At 35.7% G+C, this 18,048-nt stretch overlaps 1 protein-coding gene across 10 annotated transcripts in view; it reads left to right on the top strand.

Annotated features, from left to right (window-relative positions):
- MEF2A (myocyte enhancer factor 2A) overlaps window positions 1–18,048 on the top strand; it is a 124,030-nt gene that overhangs the window by 85,260 nt on the left and 20,722 nt on the right. For 3 of the 10 annotated variants that reach the window (XM_010962901.3, XM_010962903.3, XM_074354075.1), the window contains 4 exons: window positions 798–935; window positions 3,065–3,284; window positions 4,012–4,071; window positions 12,614–12,801. In XM_010962901.3, coding sequence (XP_010961203.2) covers window positions 798–935; window positions 3,065–3,284; window positions 4,012–4,071; window positions 12,614–12,801 — 606 coding nt within the window. Of the gene's footprint in view, window positions 1–600; window positions 733–797; window positions 936–3,064; window positions 3,285–4,011; window positions 4,072–12,613; window positions 12,802–18,048 lie in introns of all 10 variants that reach the window. The other 7 variants (XM_010962902.3, XM_010962904.3, XM_045522604.2 and 4 more) reach the window with 4 other exon arrangements.

Here is an 18,048-nt window from a genome sequence, read left to right as displayed (position 1 = left end):
GCATAGGAAAGAGTCCTTTCTGTCATATATAAATAGGTATTTGAATTTTTCTACTTCAGAGTTATGTATGAAAATGATAGTTCTTAAGAACAAATTAGGAATGAAATTATTGGGGTGTTGTGCCTATTCTTATGAATAAGTTGAACTCTCAGGAAGAAAGGAATGTCAGTAGATGAAATTGCTGAAATATTCATTTTATAAAGGTACTATGGTAACTTCCCAAAGCATCATTTTGATACATTTGTATTTCAGTTCTTATACTCATTGGCCCTAACAGGTGTGTTGGATCAGGCTATAACCAGATTTGAATTGTAACTGTCAGAACAGTGAGTTATTTAGTATTCTCTAGGAAGTATGGAAAGGAAGAATACAAATCTGTGAATATTCCTTATCTCTTCATGTATAATGGGATCATGATTTTGCTTATATCTAAGGTTTACTGTATTTGAAGAATTAGAGTATGTTTGTGATCATTTAAAACCATTTCAGTGGCTCTTTTATAACCCAGTTCATTCAGTCTGTGCTCTCTTAATAAATTTTACAAAAAAAATCATGGCAAGTTAGTATCATTTGTGTGTGAATTTTCCAATTGTATTTCAGACTTTAAGAAAGAAAGGCCTTAATGGTTGTGAGAGCCCTGATGCTGACGATTACTTTGAGCACAGTCCACTCTCGGAGGACAGATTCAGCAAACTAAATGAAGATAGTGATTTTATTTTCAAACGAGGCCCTGTAAGTACTTTTACTTTACCTCTACTTTTTATTTGTTGATCCTTTTTGTTAACTTCATTATTTAGGCTCTGAACAAGAAGGAACACAGAGGGTGCGACAGCCCAGACCCTGATACTTCCTATGTGCTAACGCCACATACAGAAGAAAAATATAAAAAAATTAATGAGGAATTTGATAATATGATGCGGAATCATAAAATCGCAGTGAGTACTAAAGAATGGTTTGTGTTTTTATCTTATGCATGAAGAGATTGACCATGCATCTTGTTTATTTTCCCAGTGGGTGATGGCAACAGTAAGCAAAAGGGGGGAAGGAGTTTATTAATTTCTTTTGGTTTTATAGAACTTCAGAATAAAATTTTGGAGATCTTATGGTAGTACATCTTCAGTGTCTTAAACTTAGTAGTGAAGAGAAAGCATCCTAATCCTGACTCAGCTTTTTACTATACCTTTGAATAGGGCACCTAAACATCCTGGATTCCAATTTCTTTATCTGTAAAGTGAGTGAGTTGGCTCACATAGTTTTTAGGTCCCTTCCAGCTTTAAATTTCCATGTTAAGTATAGGGTGCACGTGAGACTTTTGCTCTCCCTCTTATGACCTTTAAAAATACTACATGTACTTAAGTAGATCTTGAGACTATAAAGTGACTGGATTTATTACAAAATTTGGTGTTTCAAAATTATTTTTAATTATTTTGTATAGTTGCTGTAATAGTCGCTTACTATTTGGCTTTCTGTAAATGTCCCAAAACAACTTTTCGACAATACCTGCAAAGTCATTTTCTTACACTGTAGGTATTGAGGAAGAGAGCCTTGGCTCGATTTTAATTTAAGGAAGCAATGTTCTTAAACTGGTTGCAAAACAAATAGTTGGTTTAAAATTTTTCCATGCTCATCCATCTAATAGTAGTGAAACAGTACTTCTTTGAGTTCCTGCTGCTTTGATAGTTCTTCAGAGAAGAACTACTTAGGACAATTGTTCTGGATCTGATTTTTCTAGCTCTGTGTGATTTGTAGGCTTTATGGAACAAATCGGTTCCAATGCTGATACTTGCTTCGTTGTCAGAGTTAACTCTCTTACAACTGTGCGTTAAAGTATGCATCACGGATTTTTTTTCTTGAAAGTTGCCTTATGCTATAAATAAGAATCTCATGAAAAACAGATTTAAGGAGGTATTTTTGTGCTAATACCATTCTTAAAAAACAAAACAACAGCAAACAAAAGAAAATAAAATCCCTTCTGACCTCACATGGATCTCGGTGATCTTGCAGTTAGTGTTAAGCTGCAAAAACATTTATAAATAAAATCGCTTTACTTTTGAAAGTTTATCATATGTCTATTGTTTTATGCCTTTTAATGAATTATAATTTTCAACCTGAAATAAACTGTTGAATAGAGTACATAAGTTACTTATATTCCTCCAACTTTGAATTAGCAATGCTACCTTACTTTGCAAATCACTATTTTAAAATGTAAGGAGAGGAATTTTTTTTCTCTCACTTTAAATTATAAAGAGGATTGTTATGTATCATGGTTAACGAGTATATTGTAAGTGGTCTAAAGAGGAAATGCAAGAGGAAAATAGAAAATACTATTTTAAAGGGAGTATGGAATATTTTGGAGGAAAAGAAGATAGCATTTATAATATTTGTAATTTAATATTTAAGCAATTTAAAGATAGCTTGTCAGTAGTTAATTTTATTATTTAGATTATTTTTTGCATTTTTATTACATTGAGATTGCATTATGCTATGTATATAACTTGATTTTTGTTTTCTTTTTTTTTAGTTTTGTCCATTAAGAATGTTAGTCAGTTAAATCAGACCAGGGCTTGTTTATAATGTTCCAGATTTGATGTATGAAGTTTATAATATGTGTACACACTTTTTCCCTTTTGTTGTATTTGGAATCTCCCAATAGAAATGTAATGTTACTAAACTAGTTTGCATTAAAATGTTAATTTAAGCTTGCTTAATAGCAGTGATATATTTTGTAATGTCTCAATTCCACAACAAAACTTTAACATCAGGTTCTGACCTCTAATTTTGATCTCTCTGAATATTTGAAATATACAATATATATATTATACTAGTATATATGTATTAATATATAAAAAATGAAATTGAATATGTTCATGTTAAACATTCTTATGTTTAAATATAATTTTAAAGAAAATAGTTTAAACCGGCAAATTGATTTAGTAAGAACCTATCCCTATCCTCTACTTTTAGTACCTTAAGTTACCTTATCAAAATAAAGTTTGTAAGTTATTAAATTAATATAGATGAAAATGAAACTAACAGTTTTCTCTTCCTTGTTCTTTATTTACAGCCTGGTTTGCCGCCTCAGAACTTCTCAATGTCTGTCACAGTCCCTGTGACCAGCCCTAATGCTTTGTCCTACACTAACCCAGGGAGTTCACTCGTGTCCCCCTCTTTGGCAGCCAGCTCAACATTGGCAGATTCAAGCATGCTCTCCCCACCTCAAGCCACGCTGCACAGAAATGTATCCCCCGGAGCCCCTCAGAGACCACCAAGCACTGGCAGTGCAGGTACGTAGTGATACTTATCCTGCCCGTTCTTTAACAAAAAGGATGAAAGGACTAATTGCTAACATAAACAGTTTCTTACTCTGCTACTCTTAATTTTATTGCTTTGATGATCAAGAGTCACTACTACATAACTGCCTCCATTTTAAAGTATTTTTTTTGAAAATCTGTGGCTCTGGCATTGAATCAGGCATAGAGGAACATCACAGAGGACCTGCCATCTCTAAGTTTTCCTTACCAAGAGAAAGCCTACTGAGAGAGGATATCACAAGCAAAGATTTAAAGTTGAGTGTGAGCCATTCATGTAAAAAATATGGAGAAATAGACTCACTTGAATGGAGCTAGAATGTTTTTTACGCGACTCTGCCTGCCTGATTCATTCATTAATTCAGCAGAAGTTTGCAGTACATTTACTGCATTATTCTGTGTAATGCAGTGTCTCCTCTCCCTAAGTCCTAGATTTTATAGCATTCCATTAGCACTGCCCCCATTCTAATCAATATGTACTATTTGGAATTGATACACAAGAAGACGGGCATGTCCAGAGCTTGATAGGTGAGTGCCTGTGTGTATATGACACATTAACACCAAGTTCAGACTGGGCTGGTTTTTATTTTTATGTTTTTTAGGGATGGAGTGAGGGTTACCTCTTTTCAGTTCATTGTCATTCAGACAAGGAAAGCCAATTCACATTCATTCCTTGTCCCCTCTCTTCTCTCTATGATGTTAGGTGGGATGTTGAGCACTTCAGACCTCACAGTGCCAAATGGAGCTGGAAGTAGCCCAGTGGGTGAGTGAATTCCTGCTGGTTCACTTTGTAGGCATCCAACCTGTCTGAGATAAAAGGAATATTGTCCTTCAAACAAGGGTTTATACCAATGAAGAGGAAAAATGGGATATATGGCTAGAGTAGACATGTCCCTTTGTGTATTTATTTAATTTCCTTTTGAGGGTACTTTCATTGATGCTTAACATTTTTTCATATCCATGTTGTATTCATCATACCTTGGCCTTAAGTTCAGTTACTCATTCATTCAGTAAACATTGTTTCCTTCATAGCAGATATTGTTCTTTTCTAAAAATTAAATTGCCTTAATATAATTTTTACATGAGGGCAATTTCAAGCTTTCTGTGTTACTTGCCCTTACCAATGTTAAATTGTTAGCAGACTGATATATCTTACAATTGCATGAAATGTTTTCAGAGAGATTGCAGTACAAAGAAATGGTGGCCCAATTCTAGAGACACAGAAAGAACTGAGAAGTTTGTCTCTGAAGGATCTGTTTTGGTAGTTACATGTAGAACATTCACATTTTGTCACAGTTGCTGTCAAATTGGTTCTTTTACTTTGAGACCCCTCCCAAGATGACTGGCAGTTTACACATGACATAATTGTGTCTGCCCAGCCCTAAAGTGCTAGTAAAGATAGATTATGACCTTAACATTACAGAAACATGGCATGTATGTCAAAAAGTCACAAGCATAACTATCCCTTTGGATTACCATCACATTAAGTCATCTTGGTCTCTTCGTCTGTAATAATCAAGTTATCATCATTGTTATCTGAAAGCAAGGACAGGAATTCCCCCCTCCCCCTCTAAATATTGTGTGTTCAAGGATCTGAAAACAGATCACTTACAGGAAGAATTCCCAACTACATGCATTCAACCCATTTATTCCACAAAGTATGTTAGACCTTCTGCTATAAGAAAAGTTCTGAGGTGATTGAATAACTTAGTTAAAAATGATAAGAAAGAAAGAAATAGACACTGAGACAAGTTAACAAAGCATATAGTGAACTAAGGTAGGAATAAATGCCTGATTATATCTGCCACTCTATTAACTGCTATTTTAATGGAATTAAACAGGTAAGACCTGTTGTGAGATCTTTTTAAAGAGGTAATTAAATGGAGAAAAATTCATGAAGGTCTTACCAACTATACGTTAGGGCTGCTATACTTCTATGTGTATTTCCTAATATTTATGATTTATTTCTTTTCAACTTTCAACCCATATACCCTTTTTGAATTGTATTTTCTCATATGCTTTTATTCCCCCAACATGATACACCTTGCTCTCCCTTCCACTTTCCAGCCTGGTTAAGGTTGGAGTCAATAATTTCTATTTCATTTAATGTTAATGTTAAATAGCTGTAGGTTTTATTTCAAAAAGCATTTTTATTTCACAGGGTTCAACTATTTGAAGTTTTCTAATGTGTTTTCCCCTTGCTTTTACTTGTTTTCATAAACTTGGTTCTTCCTCCTGTCAAACAAGTGTTTCAGTTCTTGTTGTTTTGTTTGTTTGTTTGTTGTTTGTTTGGAGAGTTTTTTTTGGTACTCTTCACACTTCCCTAAAGCTCTTTCACTGTTCTTTCCTGTCTGATGTGCAGCTGTAAATCTATCTTGGTCTTTGCTGCTCAGTTTTCTGTGTTCCTTTGGTAATTTCAGACTCAGACTTTGACATCATCCTAATTTGACTTTCTGCATGTGAGCCTGTTTCTTTTTTTTTTTTTAATTTGTTTTTCTTCTTTTGTAAGCCTCTTCCCCCCTTTCTAGACTCTCAGATGTGTAGAAGGGCACATTAATTACACTCCTCAGATCATGGCTCATCATCACTGGTTTGTACAGTGCATCTCGGTATGTTATTCATTTATCCCTCTTATCCCTCTGTTCCACTCTCATGCCCTTCCTCCCCCCACCCCTGCTCCCCTGTTATAGGCAACTGTTTTAGTATGTTTAGTGTTAACAGTGTTAGTAATCATGTCAATGATTATGATTAGTGGACATGAATTTTTATTAAAATTTAAAATTCAAGTATTAAAATATTTTAAGTGCTTAGTTATTTGCAAGTGTGTTTCCATTAGTACACACACACGGAGATAAATCTGTTTCTTAGTGTGCACCTAAATGTCTTACAACACGTCAGGATTGGGTGTCTTGATTCTTAACTGATTCATACTCTTATATACCTATTTTACCTGCACTGGGTGTAACTCTGCTTATTCTGTTTGTTGAATTATATCCTAAATGACATTTTTGTTATAACTGCTTTTTAACATGTGCTACCTCAGAATTCAGATTCAACTGAGTAGTCATATCACTCTCTTCCAAAACCAGATGAAAGTAATTGTATTTGTGTAGTACTTAGAGCATACATGGGTTTAAAGTGTTTCTTGCTATAAATCTCACCCCCCCCCCACCAGTATATTTTTTGTGAGGAAGAGTCAGATAATGTATTTTAGCTTATTTTCAACAATGGTGCCATTTTGGTTTAGTAGTTTGGAAGAATTAGTTTAAACTGAATTTTATGCCTAAATAAAGTCTTTATGAATTTTAACATTTTAAATTCCATGAGAAATTTAGAAGAAAAGATATTAAAAGCTGTGGGTATGATTTCTCATTTACATTTTTTAGAGTGTGTTTCTTGAAACTATATGAAAAGAAGGACTTAACCTGTCTGTTTGGCAAATCTTGTGCTAAATAAAACTGAACAGGTTTCCTTACTGTTGGATTTACATCAGAGCCTTTAAAATGCTAACCTGTCTTGTGAATCTTAAAACTTAGTATGTAACATGGTTATTCAAAGTGAGTTCACAATAGAACCCTCCATTTTTTTTCTCATGAAAAAGCGTCTTTCAGAATTAATGTCATATAAAACATACTTTGGGAAAGACTGGTCATTTGGGCAGACTTGGTCCTTTGGACCAGCCCTTTTTCTGAGGACAACTGGAAATTCTAGGCAGAGTATTTTAAAAATCTGCGTGAAAGCATTTGAGAGCTAATAAGATAATAAAGAATTATTGGCTCAAGGCCTGGGGAGTGACAAAGTCAGAGACTCAAAGAGGTGAGCCTAGCACTTACGGCTGTTTTTTCTCAGGTGGTGGTAACCACTTCCACGGTGGGGTGCCAGAGAAGCTGAATGTGACAGCCTCAGAGACCTAGGGGACAGAGAGATCACAGTTCAGGGCCCATAAAGAATTAGGAGGGCCTAGTATACTCGTCTCACTTTGGGTTGAGACCCCAGAAAGCTGCGCCCTGGAAGTAACGTGAAGCAGAGGTAAACGGTCCCTCGTGGTGGCTACTTCTCCTGTTTGCATCATCCCGTTTCTTAGAGTCAGGTTGTGGTGGTCTGTTGTTAGGGGCCCCAGGATGCCTGGGAAGGCAGCTACTCTCTAGAAGAATAGCATCACCATCCTGGACCTTACTATTTCTACTTGAGATACTAACTAGGCATAGTCAGGAGCAATACAGCATAAATGAAAACCTGCAGCAAAAATGGCCAGTAGAACCAGCCTCCTGGGAACTCCAGAATCTGGGGTTTTTAGATACAGACTTTGAGTTTAACATAACAAGGTTTACTGTGTCAAGGACATTTTTTAAAAGATGAAGAATTTTGGTAGAGAACTGGAAACTTTAAAAATGGACTTTTTTTACTGAAAAAATTAATTGTATTAAGAATTTACTGGATGAGTTTAATAACAAATCAGACAAAGCAAAAGGGAGCATTGGTGAACTAAAAGATGACAGGAAAAATACTCAAATTTTTGAGTCATAAAAGGATGGATAATTCAAAAGAAGAATAAGACCTAGAGAATACAGTGAGAAGGCCTAACATACTTTACATTGGAGTCCTAGAGGGCAAAGAGAGAAAAAAATTGTCCAGAAGCAGTGTTTGAAGAGATAATCATTGAGAATTTATGTGTAAACACATTTGACTGTCCTTTATGATTGGATTACTGCATTCTGTTGATTCTTATTTTGTAGTTGGCTTTATTCCTTTGATAACTAAGTTTAAAAAGCTAAAGCTCTAAACTGTTCTTAGAAACAATGATCAGTACATACATGTAAACTAAAAAAATTTGCAGTACACTGTATATATGTATTTAGATACATTATGTGTATGTGTAGTTAAACTGTAATAATTCTACCTAATGAAACTGAAAAAGGCAAAAAAAAAAAAAAAAGAATAGTAAAGCTTGGTAGCTCTATGGAAGTGGGGATCAGAGTGATGGAGGCTGACAGTAGTGCAAGTGTTTAAAACAAGTTGAGTTTGAGATGACAGCAGTGTATCCAGGGAAAAGTGCCCACCAAGTGGTTGCTTATAGACTGGAAATTAGGAGACACAAAACAGATTTAAGAGTCATATTGAGGCAATGGTTGAAGCCATGGGAATGCACGAAGTCTCTGAAAGAGAAGGAGAAATGTGGCCTCTTTGGGGCTATGCATACAGGAGAGATTGGAGAGAGAACACAGAAGCAGGTTCACATGATTGTCTGTTTTAGATGATAAGTTTCTAAATGGGCAGAATCCATGTTGTTCATCATACAGGAATTTCCATTGAGTCAAGTAAGAATGTCATCAGTGATTTTAAAACCTGTGGTCGTCTTAAATTTTAGAAACCTCATTCACTTCTTTATATAAATAACATAATTTTATAGACTTTTTAAATGTATTTTTATTTATTGAATGATGAGCTGAAACTTTGTCAGATTTTATGAAAAATTTGTCAAATGTGATAAAACCAATTCTTGAACCTTGATTTGGATGAATTTTTCAGAATCCTTAAGAAATTTTCAAAATCCTTTGCATGTCAGTTGAACTTCCCAAATAGATTCAAAATAATAGCCTTAAAAGAGTAGTATTAAGAACATGGAGTGCTTTCCAGCCACTTTAGTGCGCTATTTCAGCTGATATGATATTCTGAAACGGGAGCCAGATTGATATAATTGAACGCCCTGCCTTAGAGATAACAGGTCCATAATTAAGATTAGCTTTGTCAAGTTTCTGAGGGCATTAGTGTGCAGTTTGCTCAAAAGCATTTTCGTCACATTTGTGTCAGGGTATTAAGTTACCATAAAACTGAAAACACATTTTAACAATAGTCACATTAAATTGGGTTTATTCATTTAGAGTTGGTACTTTAATTCCTAAATTTGTAGGCTGTAGCAAGATGAATTACATACTTAAAGTATACACATCAAAATTCTGTCCCAACAATATCTTCATTTTTTTTTCATAAAAAGTGAACTGGAGGTAAGAAGGCATATATTAGATAGTATATGCCCACACTCCACAAAATAACAAATGGTGTGTACAAGATTGTCTTGTTTCAGCCTGGCAAGTTACCAAGTGCTTACATCATCCTGTAATCATCTGCCGCAGACTCCAACTTCACACTAAGAACTATCATGCCTTTAGATCCCCTTTCATTCTTACAATTTGCTTCTCATGGGTTACTGTAGTACTGTGTCCGGCTGGAAAGCATCACAAACTCCATGTGGGAAAAGAGGGTTAGTGCTTCCTGATAAAGTGTTTTTCTAAATTATATCTTTGCATCATCTTATGTATTTGAGAGGAAATATCACTTTATCCTTTAGATTTGAGTGCAAATCAGGTAAATAAGAATCTTCTTCTAAATATTGTCAGAAAAATTAAGAACATGTTCATGCCGTCATTTAATTAAAAGAAACATTGTTAATCTTTGCTGACTGATGTTAATCTTACATTCTGTTCCCTTCCTGTTTTTGTATAGAATTGTTTGATATGTGTTTTATATCTAAGTGAGTTGCTTAGCAGTTACCTCTGCCCAGTTCTTGGATGAGCCCTGCTCCGCAGGGGATGGCCTAGTGGGGAGATTGTTTTCTTTTTGACAGCACTGCTTTCTGAAGTTTAACAGAATGCAGGAAATAGTCTCATAAGGTTAACTGAAATGCCAGTCCCAACAGCAAAATTAAGTCACATGATGAATTAAAACTGGTAGGTCACTTAGTAAAAGTTTTGGAGAAAGCAAGAGGAATTGGGTGAGAGTTAAGGTGGAGGAGGTAGGAGATACTGATCATCTGGAGTCCTGACATTTTGAATCACAGCTTCTGAGGAGATCCAGACCAGTTCCTAAGTGCCACACCTCACTCCTCTGTTTTTTTGTCCCATGAAAATGCACTGGTTAGGATGCAGCAGGGTTGATGAGATCACATTGGCAAAACATTAATTTTTAGTTTTTCATATGAATAATTTACCTAAATAACATCTTTTTCAAACTCTAAAATATTATATGCAGATATACTGAAGCATCCATTTCCTTCAACAGATTATCTTCAGGAACTTTATCTCTTTCTAGTTACATTTTTTAATTTTAGAATTTATGTATCTATTCATCAGTTGACCCTATTCATTGTATTCTGTTTCTGAAAATGTTTTATAAACTGCCAAACACTATGTAAATTTTTTCATCTTTGTCCTTTCAGACTGCTTAATAGTCAGTCTCACAAAATCTTCCCTAATTAAGCCCCCATACCTGTATCAGTGCTTTGCTTTCTGTGTCCTTGTAAATTTTATGTGGTTGTACTTCATTGTGTTGCCCATAACTTAAGTATAATTTGGCATCTTCATGCCTCTGTGATGAGTGCCTGCTTTTGCTAGAAAAGGTGCTTGAAGACCATGTAGGGTGTTTTTTTTCCCCTTCCTATATCCTCCTCACTGCATAGTGCTCTGCACACAGTACATGTTTAAAAGCTTATTTCCAAATTACAAAGACAGTTCTGTATTGTTACCTGATTTTAGAGAGTCACTGCTATTGATGTGTGAATGCTGAGAATTCAGGAGGCCTGTTCAGCCCTCCATGAACTTCTAGTTCACTATTCTGAATATTTTGTTCTTGATCAGCTTGGTAATAAACACTAGAAATGGAATTCATAAGCCAACAAATTTATTCTCTTATCTAGTGCTCTTAAATTAGTATGTATCTGCTGTAATAGAGTAGACTTAGATACTAAGGACTATTCAAAATAGAATAATAGTACTGCATTCACGACACTGAGTCTCTTGCTACAAGCACACCATCTACACGGTCAACTTCGTTTTTTATTTTTGATTATAAAGCTGATGATTATTTTAAAATTATGCAATACAGTGACATGCTGTATTTTTATGAGCAGTTAACACTATAACTTAAATTTAGTAATTAAGTTTTCATAAAATATTTTTTAAATATGTAATTGTTTTCTATTCTCACCTGCTTTATTTAAGATTTACTTAGGAATTAAAATAGCATATGGAGCCTCTATTTTATGTTCCTGTATATTGTTACTTTTTTTTTTTTTTAATTTGTGGCATTATCTCCACCATTGAACTGTAAGCTCATCAATAGTAACTGTTTCTACTAGGATACTATCAGTTGCAACTAACAGAAAACCATCTCAATTAGGTTTAAGTAGTATAAGGTGTTTACTAAGTTATATGTAACTGAAAAGATCCAGAAGTGGTACACACTATAAGCATGGTAGGGCTTCTACTTCATTTATTTTTAGCCTCGTTTCTCTATCAGCTTTTTCCTCATTCTGACTTTCTTCTGAGTCTCAAAATGGCTTAAGAATAAAATGCTTCCTCAGTCATATTTGGAGGAATGCAGGAGCCTCTGTGACTACCACATAGCAACTTCTTTATCTAGGTTCTGATTGGACATTCCTGGATCCCATCACTGTGGTGAGGGAGAATGCCATATACTAACTGGCTTGGACCTGAGTCAATGCCCATCACCACGCCAGTCTGTGGCAAGAGGGATGGAAGTTGAGTCAGCGCCACCCAAAGCACATGGCTGCTACACACGAGGAGGACTAGAATGAATGCAGTATCCATGATAACGGGGATGATCTCTTAACGTTTATTTTCTGTCTCAACCGGTGCCCTCAAGTACTGTGTATATAGAACATGTACCACAATATACCTGTTTCTTTAAGGAAGATAAACAGTTCTATTAGGGGAAGTTAAAAGGTAGGAATAAGATGATTACAGTCAGCTAAATCACAGATATTTAATGAAGACCTTAATGGCAGCTGAAGGAACAGAACAGATGGAGGTAGAGCTGACGGAGGAGGTACTTGGTGGAAATAGAGCATTAGACCTGAGGGCTAAATAAGTCCCAGTTAGGGAGTTGCCCTGACACCTAGGTCAGTGCCCAGAACCTAGTGGGGTCCTTTGTTGTCACGAGAATGAATGAATAGGCCAGTCTCAAGTGTTTTCTTACAATATCTCCATTATTTTGGTCCCTAGTAGGAGATGCCCCATTAGAAACATATCTTTTGTTTTAAATTTCTCTCAGCAGGTCCAAGCAGTGAGGCTGGAAACAAGTGGCATCAGTCTTAAGCTTTATAAGTATTTCAGACTTTGATTAACTTTCTTTGCTTATTTTTAAAATATTCAAAGATACATGGTTAGGTATTCATGAATTTTGTCATAAAATTCACTTGACACCAGGACTGAGGACAACTTGCATCATATTTATACCAAAGTATTTTAATGACTCTTTTCATGTTCATGAATATTTCTTTTTTCCAGGGAATGGATTCGTAAACTCAAGAGCATCTCCAAATTTGATCGGAACTACTGGTGCAAATAGTTTAGGCAAAGTTATGCCTACAAAGTCTCCCCCTCCTCCAGGTGGTGGCAACCTTGGAATGAACAGTCGAAAGCCAGATCTTCGGGTTGTCATCCCCCCTTCAAGCAAGGGCATGATGCCTCCACTGGTACATTAAACCCTTTTTCAACTTCATTCTTTAAAACTGTTATATACATAGTGTGTATTTTCCTCTGGACTTTCCTGTACTTCCATAGACTATAGACCTTTTCCTAATGAGTGCTTCTCTTTGAAATTAGAATTTGAAGATTACTATGAAATCTTCATTTCATAGCAGATTATGAAATGATTATGAAGAAAACAGGAAATAAATCTGCTTAGCGGTTACTTAAAATTAGGCTAAGTATGGAGAGGTTATTATGCTTAATTTTATTTTACCAGATTGGAATCTTTCCTTAGAGATCTCATCCCCAATTTGATAAATTAAGCCTTATTTAAGCATTTCTTCTCTGTACTTTTCATACTTTCAGTAATCTATTGCATGTACTTTTCTGCAAGAGAAACACTAAATTATTTGTTAGAAACTTCTACATACCAAAGAGAACTACTATGGAATAGGGAGGAATGTATAAAAACTTGAATGAGTTATGCTCCATAAATTTTTCTTTGTTTATTCCTTCTCAGATAAGCTTTCCATTTGACTCTATAAGGAATACAGGTCTCCCCCACCCCATCCCTTAACAGTGTATTTATAGTTCCAGCCTCATTTGTTTTTGAATCCTGTGTATGATGAAGAGGAGAGTATGTCTACCCCCCTTAGTCTCCCATAGGAAAAAATTAGACTATACGTGCAAGTTTTAAAATCATTCTGATTTATTAACTGTTTGCCTCCTAACAATCATCATGATGTGCCAGGTGTTCTTTCTTCTGTGCTGTTGCTGAGCGCGCCATGTGAGTTTTTGCTAAGTGAAAGTGATGCTTCAGGCTTTAGATAATAATTCTACATTTGTATAGTGCTTTACAAATTCCCAAACATTTTTATATGCATTGTATCAGTTCTTTCCCAATTAAACTATGCCCTTGGCTAGGTATGATGAGGAAACTGAGGCAAAGGTTAGTACTTACTTGTCCAGGGTAGCACAAAAGAGAGCCAGAACTGAAACCCTTTAAGTTGAAAAACAAAGAAGTACTTTCTCATTCAGAGATATAGAAAACTGGAAACTATCACTCCCAGCCTTACTGTGAAAAAAAGTTAGACAAACAAGTTCATAGTTTTCCATGAACACGCTGTAGTGCTGAGATTTTAGTGCAGCCAACTGGCGCAGACTCTAGGGAGAGACAGATACTGCAGGGAGAGGACATTGGAGCACTGACTTATCTGGGTAAGACACAGATGATAAGAGTTAAGCTAGGGTGATGAGTGAATTGCTGGAGGCCAGTGTTGCCTGGCAGGACTCTAAAACCCCTGGGACTGTGATAGAGGGAGAGTCTTAAGCTCTCTTGCAGGCTTTTTCCCCATGAACCCCACTGGGTGCTAACAGAAAAAAAATGGAAATGTCCTGAAAAAGTTTCCTCTGTGGTTTACAACTGGGAGAGGGGAAGAGCAGCCACTGCAGTAGGGGCAAAACCCTCTCTCTCCTATGTAACAGAAGTCTTAGTCTATGAGGAGATGAACAACATAAATGCCACCTGAGGACACTGGTGAAATCCCATTGTATCTGGGGAAACGGAAAGGAAAACATCTCAACCCTTGGTGGAGGAGCGGAAACTGCCAGGAGCAGGGCAGAACGACTGACAGGCTTCAGCCTGGGGCACAGCACATGGAGGGGCTTAAAACTGAGGATGGAGCAGTCACTGGAGAAAAACAAACAGAAAACCTCCAGCAAACCAATCCCCTACTACCCACCAAGGGATCTGAGGCCTGTGGTGGATACATCAAGGGTAACTGTAACAGCAGTGATGCCTAAACCCAGCCCAGTTCTTAATTAACTCAAACTCTGCATTACAGGCCTAACAGGAAAGACCTACATAGGTCTTCAGATCAGTAGGAATCACCCAACCTGAAATACGAAGAGAAGAGTAGATACAAAGAAACAAAACAAAACAAAAAAAAGAACATTAGTCTCCAAGAGTTGTGGGGCTTTATCAAATGTTTTAACATAGTTTGTAACTAGAATTCCAAAAGGAGAAGAGAGAGAAAACAAAGCAGAAGAAACTTGAAGAAATAATAACCAACACCAAGAAGGGTAAATACTACAACCAGCTCCCCTGTCCCCAGAACACACACACACACACACTCTCTCTCCCTCTCTCTCTCTCAGACTGGGAAAAGCAAAAGACAAAAATCTTAAAGGCAGCCAGAGAAAAGAGATGAACATACAGAAGAACAAAGATAAAAATTTGTACCATACTTGTCTTCAGAAACTATGCAAGCTAGAAAACAGTGGAATAGCAAAGTCCTGAAATTAAAACAAAGACAAAAAAACTCAACCTAGAATTTTATACCTTGCAGAAGTATCTTTCAGAAAATGAAAAAAAAGAAAAGCTTTCTCAAACAAAAATCATGGGAATTTATTACTAGCAGATGTACTTTATAAGGAATGTTAAAGAAATATGCCACCAGCAAATTCTTGAGTCTACACAAAGAAATAAAGAACAATGAAACTGAATAAATAAAGATAAAATAAAATTCATTTTTTCCTACATTTTATAAACTTTTTTTTCAGAAGAAACCTTTTTTTCTTAATCTATTTTTATATATAGTGGCTAACATTTGTAAATCTCACACTCCCAAATTTATCTCTTCCCACCCCCTTTCCCTGGTAACCATAAGATTATTTACTACATCTTCAAGTCTGTTTCTGTTTTGTAGTTGAGTTCATAGTGTCCTTAAACTTCTATTTTAGAACAGTTTTAAATTTATGCAAAGATTGTGAAGAGAGTATAAGTTTCCATCTGCTCCATACCCACTTTCTCCAGTTGTTAACATCTTACGTTAGTATGGTACATTTGTTACAATTGATGAATCAATATTGATACATTATTATTAACTAAAGTCCATACTTTATTCAGATACCCTTAGTTTTTAACCTTATGTCTTTTTCTGTTCCGGGATCCAGTCCAGGATACCACGTTGCATTTAGTAGTCATGTCTTTTAGGCTCCTCTTGGCTGTGATAGTTTTTCAAAGACTTTCCTAACTTTAATGACATTGACAGTTTTGAGGAGTATTAGTTAGGTATTTTGTGGAATGTTCCTCAATTGGGATTTTTCTGATGTTTTTCTGATGATTAGGCTGGAGTACGGGTTTAGGGGAGGAAGACCACGGAACTAAAATGCCATTTTCATCCTCATGTCGAGGGTACATACTATCAACATGACTGACTGCTGCTGGTCACCGTGGCCACCTTGCTGATGTAGTATGTCATGGGTTACTCTTTTCCCCCCTTTCCACATTGTCCTCTTTGGAAGGAAGTTACTGTACAAGGCCCACACTTAAGGAGTGGGGAGTTATGCTTCACCTCTTTGAGGGCAGAGTAGCTACATAAATTATTTGGAGTTCTTCTGCCAAGTGACTTACCTGTTCTCTATTAGTGTGGACTCATGGACTTTTATTTTATACTTCAGGTTGTAATATTGCTAAATTCTGTTAATATATGATTCTACCAATACTGTAGTTTATTCCGTTGCTCAAATTGTTCCAGCCTTAACTATTGGGGACTGTTGAGTTGGTTTCTGTGTCCTTTTCATATACTTTCATCCTTGTGGGGTTTTTTGGGGAGAGGTGTGGGTGACTACTTTATTTTCTGGTTACTACAAAATGCTCCAGGTGCATCTTGTGTATTTTCTGCCCAAGTCCTAGAATCAGGCATCTCTCCAAGGAACCTTGGTTCCTTTTATTGGAGAATGGTGTTAGAAACCAAGATCTGGGTGTTTTTCCCTCTTTTTAATTGCTTCAAAAGATAGTTGGCCTTTTAAAGCAAAAATCATGGCAATGAATTTTGTGTTTATAGCACATGTAAAAATAAAATACATGACAGCAAATGACAGAGCAGGGAATTAGAAATATACTGCTGTAGGTCCTTGCTCTACATGTGACATGTTATATATTTGAAGGTGAACTCTAAAACTGAAGATTTATCTTGTAAACCCTAGTACAACTACAGAAAAAAATTAAAAAGAGGTATAACTAATTAGTCACTGGAGGAGATAAAGTGGAACTATAAAATATACTCCAGTAGCCCAAGAAGTGGGAGAAAAAGAGAAAAATAAAGAACAGATGAAACAAAATAAAACAAAAAGAACAGACGGCACAAATGAAATATAACTAGCAAGATTATAGATTTTAATCCAAAATACAAGTAAATATGGTCATAAAATGTTAAAACAAAATGTCATATTGGTTTAAAAAGGGAGATCATAGTATTGACTGTAAGAACCTCACTTTAAATATAAAGACACAGGTAGAAGGATGAAGAAAAATATACCATGTAAACATTAACCAAAAGAAAGCTGGTGTAGCCATTTTAATTTTGGACAATGTAGACTTAACAGTAAGGAATATCATCAGGGTAAAGAAGAATTATATAGTCCATTTTTCAAGAAATAAGCATCTTCAATATGTATGCACCTAACAGCAGACCTTCAAAATACATAAAGTAAAAACTGATAGAACTAAAGGTAGAATAGAAAAATCCACAGTTGTAACTGGAACCTTCCACACTGTTCACTCAGTACTTGGCAGAGCAAATAGCTGGAAAAATCAGTTAAGGGTCTAAATGACCTGAGCAATATGCAACCAACCTGACCTAAGAGACATTTACAGAGCACTTCACTCCACAGCAACAGAATACACATTTTTCTTAAGAGCACTTGGAACATTCCGCAAGGTAGACCATATCCTGTGCTTTACAAACCTCAACAAATGAAGTCAGTAACAGAAAGGCATATATAGGAAGTTAAATAACATACTTCTAAATTATTTGTGGGTCAAAGAGGAAATATCAAGGGAAATTTTGAAATTTATATAAGATACCAGGATTTGCGGGGCCAGAGTAGTGCTGAGAGAGGAAGTTCATAGCCTTGAGCATTTATGTTAGAAGAGGAAGGTCCCAAATCAGTAAGCTTTTACTTTAAGAAACTGGAGAAAAAAGAGCAAACTTAATCCATAGCAACCAGAAGAAGAGAAAAAAAAGATCAGAAGTTAATGAAATTTGAAACAGACAGTAGAGAGAAGCAGTGAAACCAAAAGCTAGTTTTTTGAAAACAGCAGTAAAATTGCTAAATTTCCAGCCTGGCTGACCAAAGAAAAAGAGAAGAATACAAGTTATCAAATATCAAGAATGAAAGAGGTTACATGAGCCAAAGGTAATACTACAAACAAAATAATACTACAAATAATTATTGTACAAAAGATA

This window comes from Camelus bactrianus, chromosome 27 (genome assembly GCF_048773025.1).
Source record: "Camelus bactrianus isolate YW-2024 breed Bactrian camel chromosome 27, ASM4877302v1, whole genome shotgun sequence".
Lineage (NCBI taxonomy): Eukaryota > Metazoa > Chordata > Mammalia > Artiodactyla > Camelidae > Camelus > Camelus bactrianus.
The sequence above is the reverse complement of the archived record's forward strand: the minus strand, read 5'-3'. Positions and strand labels throughout refer to the sequence as shown.